Raw genomic sequence first — 11,880 nt, forward strand, 5'->3', positions numbered from 1 at the left:
ATAGATGCCCCAGTATAGCCAGTATAGATGCCCCAGTATAGTTTAGTTTTTGGATAGGTGAGAGAGATTGCCTTCCTATAAACATTAGTGTTTTGCTATGTCTATATACATTCCATCCTTGTAAATATGATTTTGATGTCAGTCAGCATGTTTTGTAAATGAAAAAACTTTTTATAAACATTGTTTGTAGCAATAAAAAAAAGTGTTGTTTGCAAGTTCCTCTATAGTAATCGATATGCATAGGATTTGTTTTTGCATTTCCACACCCACTGTGTTGCAGTGACCTGCACCCAGCTCACTTGCTGCAACATGATAGGCAGCCGCCAAGCTGGAGGCAGCAACACAGTGGGGGTGGCCACTGAGCTTTTATATTGCCGTTCAAACGCCGAAGGTACATTCAGGTACTGTAAACATACTAATAACAGCATAAAAAAAACCACTGGAGGTACTTCAAGTATTTTCACTTGAAGACATTCCTTTTTTCACAAGTCCATGGCATTTGGAGATGTCTGCTTGAGACTCCAGTATCCTACAAAAACCTTTTGAAACTAACAAATTGGCCATTGACACCATTACATCCTGGTCCAAATACTCAATTCCTTATTGCACAATTTTCCTCAACATACAAGAGGCTCCTCAAAGGAACCAATACACAGATAGAAATAAAAACCTTTTTCTGTGCAGAAATAGAGTAAAAAGTTAAAAACTAGGAGCCAACCCGCATTACCCGTATATGTTATAGATCTAGGCTTGTGTACATGGAGTCCATCAATCAACTTGATCATACTGCTCCATGCACCCAAGCCCAGTCTGCCTAGCTGTCACACATACAGTAGGATTACAAGGCGTCCTCTTTTGCCCAGACAGGTCCACTTTTTCTGACCTGTCTGGGGCGTCCTGGCGGGTTTTAGAAATGTCCGGGTAGTGAAGAGCCGTTTGGGAGCCGAACGAGCCGACTCTTTAAAGGGAGCTGAGCGGCCGAGCCAGAAGAGCCGATGCTTTCTAAAGAGCTGGAATTCCCATCACTAGACTGAGTTTCAGTCTACTAGACTGAGACTCAGTCTAGTGATGGGAATTCCGGCTCTTTAAGCATCGGCTCTTCTGGCTCGGCCGCTTGGCTCCCAAAGAGTCGGCTCGTTCGGCTCCTAAAACGGCTCTTCATCACCGCTAACACACATCAGATCAGCGGAGAGCAGGAGATGGGAACCAGCCAGACCGGCGCATAGCAGCCGCACGGTGGACTTTAAATGCTGTACGTGACCGATGATGTCACTTCCTGCATTTGAATTCACCGGCGCGGCTGGTGTGGCTGACTCCTATCTCCTGCTCACCGCCGATCTGAGGTGTGTTAGCAGTGGCAGCTGCACTGCAGGGGAGAACGAGAGAGATATATGTAGGCAGCCGCACGCAGCATGGGGGAAAGAGCATTTTGTGGGGAAGTGTGCTGCCAATCTCATTGCATTTGTGGGGAATATGCGGCCAATCTCATAGCATTTGTGGGGAAATCTGCTGCCAATAAGATTGCATTTGTGGAGAAATCTGATGCCAATAAGAGTGCATTTGTGGGGAAATCTGCTGCCAATCTGATTGCATTTGTGGGGAAATGTGCTGCCAATCTCATTGCATTTGTGGGGAAATGTGCTGCCAATATCATAGCATTTGTGGGGAAATCTGCTGCTAATCTCATTGCATTTGTTAGGAATATGCGGCCAATCTCATAGCATTTGTGGGGAAATCTGCTGCCAATAAGATTGCATTTGTGGGGAAATCTGCTGCCAATCTGATTGCATTTGTGGGGAAATGTGCTGCCAATCTCATTGCATTTGTGGGGAAATGTGCTGCCAATCTCATAGCATTTGTGGGGAAATCTGCTGCTAATCTCATTGCATTTGTGGGGAAATCTGCTGCCAATCTCATAGCATTTTTGGGGAAATCTGCTGCCAATCTCATTGCATTTGTGGGGAAATCTGCTGCCAATCTCATTGCATTTGTAGAGAAATATGCTGCCAATCTGATTCCATTTGTGGGGAAATCTGTTGCCAATCTCATTGCATTTTGTGGGGAAATCTTCTGCGAATCTGATTGCATTTTGTGGTCGGCCGGCCCTCCACCATGTGGTCTGGAAAAAAAAACGGCCCTCCATGCCCACGAATTTGGACAGCACACTGGTAAGGTCTTGTATATTTGGCCCAACCCATGACCACGCCCACATGCTGTTGTGATCGTCCTCTTTTTTGGAAATCAAAATATGGTCACCCTAACATACAGCATACAACCATGCACACAGCAGCTGCTTCCCTCTAATAGGGATAAGTGCTATTGTAAAAGTACAGTGCTGCAGCAAATACCATTGGCAGCTGTGTTATTCACAATTGATCAAATTTTGGTTAGGAGGCAGTACATCATTATTCATATTTCTCCAATCGATATACACTGTGAATACTTAACTAAGAGTATACTTGCGATAGTCCGCCTCTCTTATGCTCCCCACTTCACACAGCGTGTCTCAGATAGCCGGGTAGTTATGCAATAGCCACCACTCTGGGCTGTCAATCCGATAGTCCATACTCGGCTTCAGCAGTACCTTGTCCTTTTAGGACAGGCTCCTGTAGGCTTGAACGATTTTAGGAAAAAATTGAATTGAGCGATTTCTGTCTGAAATTGCGATTTCGATTCGATTCACGATTTCCTTCAAATGAAGCTTTGTTCCCCCTCTGCATCTGTTTGTTCCCCCTCTGTCCCTCTGTCTCTCTTTGTGCCCCCTTTGCCTCTGTAACCTCCTATGTGTCTCTCTCTGTGCCCCCTCTGTGTCCGCTCTGTCTCTGTGCCCACTCTGTATCTCTCTGTGCCTCCTCTGTCCCCCAAGCTGCATCAGTACTTCAAGCATGAGTCCAGCGATCCCCGTCTATCCACTTTGCCTCCTTCAGGCTCTAATGCACGGAATACTTGCTGTATATCATGTGACATACAGGAACCCAGAGTTTTGCCAAGCACAAGAGCTGGCAGATAGCAAAAGATGACGGACAGCGTTGGACTTGCGCGGAAGGTATGTCCAACGCTGCGGACCGCATGCGCCGGGACTTTGGGGAAGTTTGAAGCCACTTCTTCAAACTTCCCCCATGTGGAAATGACGTGGTTTGCGATAATTGCCACTTTGACGATTCCGAAATTGTGATCTTGGTTTAAATTCGACTTATCTTTCAGTCTCCGCACGCTAAGTGCTTTGCTCAAAATGCCCTTAGATGTTTGTGTGGCATCCGGGGCTGGCGATACTCGCGCCTCCTACCTGTACTAGCGGCAGGTGATTAGCATATTCCAGTTGGCGGTTATGGTGTAGGGCAGAGAGGACACGTGTAAGCGTGCCGTGCAGTGGCTGGCTGCTCCCACCTATGCGTTTTGCATCACGTGACGCTTCTTCAGGACGTGGCCTGTGGCTGTTAAGTCCATTATTTTATAGGGGGCTGGATCTTTCGCTGCTATGTCACATTGCCCCACTATAATGACCTCAGTGTTGTCTTGGCGAAACTTTATTGTTCCTGCTTCGTCTCTCCTATCTGTTCCATGGGCGGGCAGCCTTATTTAGTTAACAGAAGTTACTTTTCAGATTAATCATATCACGTTGTTTTCATTCTCATTACACATCCATTTTATTTCACAAATATCATCCTTGTTTCCAAGATGATTATATTGATACTTTTAAAGCAATTTTCCATGTATATACACTGAATCCTGTACTTCTAGCACCATCTACAGGGCATTTTCCCAATTGTCACCATATAGGTTTTCTATCAATCACAATTTTATTATACTTGATCCTATGTCATTCATAATCCAACTTCACACACTCCACTTACTAGTTCCCTTAGTTTTTTCACCACCTTAACTGCATGTCCTTACAGCTGTTGCAGTAGCCCACTCAATATTTAGTTCAATGACATATATAAATTGAAAGCAATAAATAGATCAGTCCTATTCCATCATAAGGTGACCCACATATTTGCTCGACGCAAGGACTACATGAAGGCCCGAGAGGGCAACCAATTTAGTACATATAGCTCCGGTTGCGCATTGGAGACTTAGCCAGGAGGCCCCCGTTGTCCGCCCGGCTACATCTCAGAAATTTACCCATGGCTAGAGGGGGTAATGGCTATCGATTATAGGCCATTTGACGCAGGAAAGGAGTCAAGTCGAGGTCAGAGTTGAAACCATGTGGTTTCACAGTGTTCAATCTGTAGATCCACATGGTCTCCTTGCTCAAGAGCACATCATCAAAGTCTCCAAAGTCCTCTCGGAGAGATTTAATCTATATATTGTTTTCACTGTTGTACCCCTCAAAGAGGCTCCATGCTGCCCTCTATAGTGCTTATACAATGGCATCTCCACCTCCCCCTCCTCAATCTTTCTAAAATGTTCCAGAATTCTCTCCTCGTTTTGCCCACGTACATCAATTTGCACAGGCATTCAATCAGGTACACTACCCTTTCTGTATTACAGTTCATAAACCCATTCATTTTGTATGTATGATTATCCATACTATCTTTAAATGTTTTTGATTTGTCTACATAGTGGCACATTTTACATTTGCCACATTTAAACATGCCCCTACCCGCATTACTTCACAACTACTGCCTCCTCTCAGATTTTGTGCCCTTTTTGCCGTCAACATCGGTCGTGGGCCCACTATTTTATCTATCTCAGGGCTGGCTCTTAGAATACCCCAGTGTTTTTCAAGGAGTTGCCTTAGTTCCTCCCAATGAGTACCATAGGGGGTGATTATTCTCAAATTACTCCTGTTTGGATTCTCTTTTCTTGGCTTGGATGACAGTAACTCAGTTCTAGCATTGCCCCATGCTTTCTTAACTGCAGATCTCAGGATTCGATGCAAGTACCCTCGCTCTCTGTACCTAGAGTACATTTCCCTCGATTCTATCCTAAATTGCTTATCAGTTGAACAGTTCCTGAGAATTCGCAGGAACTAACTGTAGGGAATTGAACGTATCAAGGCAAGGGGATGATGGCTGGCAGCATGGAGGACACTATTCCCCGCTGTTGACTTTCGATAAGTAGAGGTGGCAATTTTTTCATCCTTTAATGTCAGTTTCAAATCAAGAAACTACATCTCCACGTCGCTTACAGTATATGTGAGATGAATATTTTATTTATTGCCATTCAGCTTGTCTGTGTAAGTAGATAGTACCGACTCCATGCCCCTCCACACTACCAGCACATAATCTATAAAACGCAGCCAGAGGGCGACATGTGCCCCAAATTCCAGGTAGACATCTTGTCTCTCCCAGAGCCCGAGATGCAAGCATGCAAATGCCGGTGCATCCCAGAGTCCGAGATGCAAGCATGCGTATGCTGGCGCACATGCCGCCCCCATCAACATTCCCCTGATTTGCCTGTTATATCTACCATTAAATTTGAAGCAATTCAGCTTCAGAATTAGACTCAATGCTCGTAACAACCTTTCATTGTGTTCCGCTGCTTCATATCAGCTTTCCTCCAAGAAAAAGTCAACTGCCCTGAGCCCCTTCTCATGCGGGATCGATGTGTACAGAGATTTCACATCGATCCCCACAAGGAGGGACCCAGGGGGACATCAAAGTCCTCCAAAACCTTCAGAAAGTCTCTACTGTCCTTCACATACGATGGAAGTTGCATAACCAAGGGCTTCAACTTTTCATCAATTAATCTTCCCAATCTCTCTGTAACGATTGTTGTAGCAACACAGACGTCTGATTATGTGGTGATCTGCAGAATCACCAATAATACAGACGCTATACCTGATTATGTGGTGATCTGCAGAATCACCAATAATGCAAGTATCGCTAACAGGATAGCAGAGTATATGGTGCTTGGTGCAACAGTAATGGAATAGTTTGGTTAGACCTCACCAGAGGGGCTGGTGGGTACTATTGATACACAGTAATCTGAATAGTCTGACTAGACCTCACCAGAGGAGCTGGTGGGTACTATTGATACACAGTAACCGAATAGTTTGACTAGACCTCACCAGAGGAGCTGGTGGGTACTATTGGTACACAGTAACTGAGTAGTTTGACTACACCTCACCAGAGGAGCTGGTGGGTACTATTGGTACACAGTAACTAAGTAGTTTGACTAGACCTCACCAGAGGAGCTGGTGGGTATTATTGGTACACAGTAACTGAGTAGTTTGACTAGACCTCACCAGAGGAGCTGGTGGGTACTATCTACACTGGTGAGTAGAGTAGTCAGACAGGCTAGGATCGGTAACAGATAGACAGTAACAGTACAGAGTCGACAGGCAAGAGAATAGTGATAATTCAGGCAGAGTTCAGCAACGGAGTCAGATGGGCAGAGGTACAGAATCAATTAGCAAGAGCAAGGTCAGAGATAAGCCAGAGTCATACACAGGATATCAAAATATACAATAATACAATAATCCTAGTCTTGTGTGAAATCCCTGGTTTCCTCCCAGATCAAAGCACACCGGATACTGTCTAAGGTTAGAGCGCTAACACATAAGCATTCGCAACAGCAGACAGGTTGCGAGTGAATACTGAAGGCTTTTGAAGCAGAGGAGACCCCACGGCCGTGCCTACTCCAATCAGCCACTCCGGAGCGCCGTGAGTCACCTCTGACGTCAGCTGACCGGTGGGCCTCCTCCCCGCATAAAGGTCCTGTCTACGCGCGCGCCTGCGCGATACAGCAAGCTTCTGGGCAAATGACAATCCCGTCCTCGGCGTACTAGACGCCAGAGGAAAGGGCAAACCTCCTGAGCAGGAAGGCGAGACGGCTGCGGAGACACCCTGCTTGCCCGCAGCCGCAGCTATAGCAAATATTACACTCTCACAGGGTCCTCCACACCCCGACACAATTGGGCGGTCCGGAGGGCTGGCAAGGTTCTTGTGAATTTTTGGGATAAAGTAAATAGTTGGCACATTATAATTCGCAACTAGCAGGTATTCCCATTCCTCACGGGTAATCACTCGCCTTTCGCGTGCTTCATCAACCCAATGATTGATCTTGTCCTTTATTTCAGGAAAATTATTATTCATCAACTTTTCATAAGTACTTTTATCAGACAATTGCCTCATTGTCTCAGTTACATAATCATTCTCATTGAGTAGTACAATGTTTCCCCCTTTGTCACTTGGCTTAATTATCAAGTTGGGGGCCTTGTTTAATTTAACTCATCTACTGCTTTCATTTGCGCTGCAGTTAAATGGTTTACATCATTTTGTTTCCTATTCCAATCTTTTGTCTTTAATTCGTTATTTAAAGTCTCAAGAAATACTGATAATGTCAGTTACTTGTCAGGGGGGGCATAGTTGTAGCATGTTTACGCAGGGACGTAGCTGATGGAGCACATGCTCCCTGATTGTCATCCTCATCGAGAAATTGGCCACCTTCATCCAAGAGAGTTTGTAAATTTATTATCGTCTCTCTATCCCCAGCTCGTAAAACTTCCTGTTTACATTGTTCTCCCCACTCTTGTCTCAAATTTTTTTCTCCCATTTCATTATTCTGCTTCCCCTTATAGTGTACTTGTAACATGACTTTTCTTAGGAATAAATTCACATCCTTATAATTTTCAAAGGTGTCACCAATAGTGGTAGGGGAGAAAGATAGACCTTTCACTAATACCTCAATATGGTTATTATTTAGTGGGAAGGTGGATAGATTTATTTCTACTCCCGAGGGGTCAAATGTTTTTAATTGTTCCCCCTGTATGATCTGTTGCTCCTCATGACCCCCCACCAATCCTCCTCTAAGCTGTCGTCCTCTGATTCTAGAGCCACCCCCCTCCCCTTGTAGTTTATTCCTTTTTCTCTTTCTTGTTTGTTGTAATTTTTCCCTTTTAAAACTCCTTTTGTGGTTTTTTTCTGTTTATCTTTCTTTGAAAAGGTAACTGATTTTTTGCTATTACCAGAGGCCTCACATGCATCAGTTTCACCTCCAGATGCCCCTGTTGATGGCCTTCGGTTTCACAATCGGCTCCTCTTCCTATGCTGACGTTTAGTTACTTTGATCCTAGGGTCAAAAGCTTTTTCCTGATCCCATTTTTTACGATCATTCTGAAACGTATTCTGTTTTATTTTCTTTGTTTCTGCCTGTATTTTTTCAATAAATAGTTTTAATGACTTATTTAAAGCATCAAACTCCTCATGATGTCTTTGTTTGTTTAACTCAATGACATTACCGGAGATGAGGTTAGTTATTTCCTCCAACTGGGCACGCTCTTCCTCAGCTATAAATTTCACTACTTCTATGCCTCTCTCATAGGCCTTCTTTTTCCATTTTTCTACAAATCTTTCTGTTAGTAAGTTTTCTGCTGGGATCATTTTGTCGATCAGACCGTCAGGAACGATTCCAGCCTTTTCATACCACTAAAGGTGGCCACACACCATACAATTTTTTAAATATCTGTACAATTTAAGAATTGCAATACATTTTTCTGATGGATTGTAACATTTCAAAAATATGACCAATGTTAAATTTTTCCCCAATTATAATAAAAATGATTGGAAACTCTGAGAACATTGCTTGGGTATGTATATTAATAAATTGACAATCTAACACACACCATACAATCTTTAGAGAAATTGAAGAAAAATATCTGGCATTCCAGATAGATAAAAATCGAATAAACCGGGAAATCTGATCAGATTTTTCAGTCGAATAAAAAAAAAAAAAGCTTTCGATTGTTTCGGGAGATCCGATCGTTTTTATCGAATTGCCGTAAAATCGGATCATTTTATTGTATCGTGTGTGGCCACCTTTAGAGGGAGGCATGCCATTTACGTTTAAGTTGTTTTAACAACAAACTTCTATGCGCTCTAAACATGGCCTTCATCTCCGCTGTGTCATAATCCTCTCTTTCTACAGGAGCTGCAAAGCTATCTTTGATCTCATCATCAATTTCATCTGATATCATATACACCATTTTACTGTCGTCTTAGTCACATTTATTGCAAAGCCACAAAGATTTTTACTAAAAACACAAATAAAAATATATTCTGTTAATTAATGGTTTCCAGCACTATTTGCTAAATGGGCCAACTCGCAGTTGAGCAGTTGAGCTTGGGCTACCAGGTACTCTGCAGATAATACTTGATGGCATGGACCAGTGAGTTGATGCAGCCATGGTAGACTACAAAAACCTTTTGAAATGAACAAATTGGCTATTGACACCATTACATCCTGGTCCAAATACTCAATTCTTTATTGCACATTTTTCCTCATAGGAACCAATACACAGATAGAAATAAAAACCTTTTTCTGCGCAGAAATAGAGTCAAAAGTTAAAAACTAGGAGCCAACCCGCATTACCCGTATATGTTATCTATCTAGGCTTGTGTTCATGGTGTACATCAATCAACTTGATCATACTGGTCCATGCACCCAAGCCCAGTCTGCCTAACTGCCACACATACAGCATACAACCATGCAGGGGCGTAACTTGGCCCCACCGGGCCCCCCTGCAGAATTTCAGAGCGCCCCCCCCTGTGTGAATAACACAGCCGGCCACGGCTTTCCCCTCATGCTGCGACCCCTCCAGCCCCCCAAAACGGCCCTGAGCAGGCCCCAGGGGGGGGGGCCGGGCCCCCCCGCGGGAGCAGAGGCTGCAGGCACTATTGTTACGCCAGTGCAACCATGCACACAGCAGCTGCTTCCCTCTAATAGGGATAAGTCATGTTGTAAAAGTACAGTGCTGCAGCAAATGCCGTTGGCCGGCTGTGTTATTCACAATTGATCAAATTCTGGTTAAGAGGCAGTAAATCATTAGTCATATTTCTCCAATCAATATACACTGTGAATACTTAGAGTATACTTGCGATAGTCCGCCGCTCTTATGCTCCCCACTTCACACAGCGTGTCTCAGATAGCCAGTAGATATGCAATGGCCACCACTCTGGGCTGTCAATCAGATAGTCCATACTCAACTTCAGCAGTACCTTGTCCTTTTAGGACAGGCTCCTGGTCTCCGCACGCAAAGTGCTTTGCTCATAATGCCCTTAAATGTTTGTGTGGCATCCGGCGCTGGCGATACTTGTGCCTCCTGTTTGTACTAGCGGCAGGTGATTAGCATATTCCAGTCGGCGGTTATGGTGTAGGGCACATGTAAGCGTGCCGTGCAGTGGCTGGCTCCTCCAACCTATGCGTTCCGCATCATGTAATGCTTCTTCAGGGCGTGGCCTGTGGCTGTTGCGACCATTATTTTATAGGGGGCTGGATCTTTCCCTGCTATGTCTCCCCTGCTATGTTTCCTCCGGTATCCTCCCACATCCCACAAACATACATATAAGTTAATTAAATAACCCTAAAATTGGCCCCAGACTATGATGGACATATATGATTATGGTAGGGATTAGATTGTAAGCACCTCTGAGGGACAGCTGAGTATCAAGACTATCAAGACTATATATACTATGTATACAGTAGAGAAGAAACAGAGCACCAATCCTGCTCATTCGGGTTTATTAGGTAGTTATCTGATACCTATCTTGGTCTTTGAGGAAGCGTAATACTGCAAAATGGCTGTAAGGCCGGTAACTTCATCTGTACTGTATCTGGTATGCCTGTAATGCAGTGTAGTCACTAATAAACCCGAATGAGCAAGATTAGTGCTCAGTCTCTTCTCTACTGTATACATTGGACTTCTACTAACGTGAGCACAATCCAGGGGAAGTGACACATAGCTTGTGTCTGAAGCCACTATTTAGTGCCAACCATCTTACTCTATATTGGTGATATATATGCTATGTAAAGCGCTGTGAAAGATGTTGGCACTATATAAATACTAAACAATAATCAAAAGCAAGCAGGTAGCTATAAGAAAAACCCCAGTTGATTATGCTTTTCTATAATGCCATCCTATGCATACAGGTTTGATAACTACACCTGCAATAAGTCTATTTTTTTTTCTACCAACAGACTTTTAATTCAGTGTCTGAAATCATCGACTTTTTCCGTAGCTCTCCACTTCTTCTTATTGATGGAAAAGATCGAGGATCAAAACAACACTGCAAACTTACATCTGTTGCTTCAAGAAATTTCCACTAATGTGTCTCTGCATGCATTCTCATAAATGTATACAAGTAATAAACTTTGCAATTAGCTACTGTTTTCATTTACCAAAGGATATAGGTTTGTTCAGTATCTCTTTTGAAAGTGAATGTATTGTATTTTTTTTTACAGTTAAATCCCTGTTTTGTTAATAGGAATGCTCTAATATATACATGACAAGATTATTACCCTCATTTCTTGCAGACTCCTCTTAATAGCTTCATAATCTAGACACATTACAAGACTTCTTTAATTATTCACAGGCCAAATGTTTCAAAATGCATTGCTTTATGCAGAAAATCAATTCAATGCAATTTTTTGGAAAAAATAATACTTTACTTACTCTATTTTCTGAGAATTTGGACTTGAGGCACTGCTTCTTTCAATACCACTAACTATATAAAAGGTATCATGAATCAACTACATTTGTTTCTCTAAGTGATTTTTCCTAATGCAAACAATACAATGGCGTAAGAAGTGTTTTAAAGGAAAACTGAATTGAGAGGGATATGGAGGCTGCCAATGTTTATTTCTTTTTTAACAATACCAGTTGCCCGGCACCCCTGCCTCTAATACTTTTAACCATATACCCTGAACAAGCATGCAGTAGATCAGGTGTTTTTGACATTAATGTCAGGTCTGACAAGATTAGCTGCATGCTTGTTTCTGGTGTGGCACACAAAGGAAATCCCGCTGCACCAATGTGTAAGGTGAACACTGTTATTGTTATTTATAATATGCAGACATTTTCTACTTGGTGCATGTTTTATCATGTATATGCATATTTTTAGCAGTACATAGTATTTTGTAACATGTTATTGATGT

General features: G+C 43.1%; 1 protein-coding gene across 3 annotated transcripts in view; it reads left to right on the plus strand.

Annotated features, from left to right (window-relative positions):
* LCP2 (lymphocyte cytosolic protein 2) overlaps positions 1 to 11,128 on the plus strand; it is a 537,761-nt gene extending 526,633 nt beyond the window's left edge. For all 3 annotated transcript variants that reach the window (XM_068277396.1, XM_068277395.1, XM_068277394.1), the window contains exon 21: positions 10,924 to 11,128. In XM_068277396.1, coding sequence (XP_068133497.1) covers positions 10,924 to 11,052 — 129 coding nt within the window. In that variant the 3' untranslated portion in view covers positions 11,053 to 11,128. The remainder of the gene's footprint in view (positions 1 to 10,923) is intronic.
* Positions 11,129 to 11,880: the final 752 nt, after the last annotated feature.

This window comes from Hyperolius riggenbachi, chromosome 3 (genome assembly GCF_040937935.1).
Source record: "Hyperolius riggenbachi isolate aHypRig1 chromosome 3, aHypRig1.pri, whole genome shotgun sequence".
NCBI lineage: Eukaryota > Metazoa > Chordata > Amphibia > Anura > Hyperoliidae > Hyperolius > Hyperolius riggenbachi.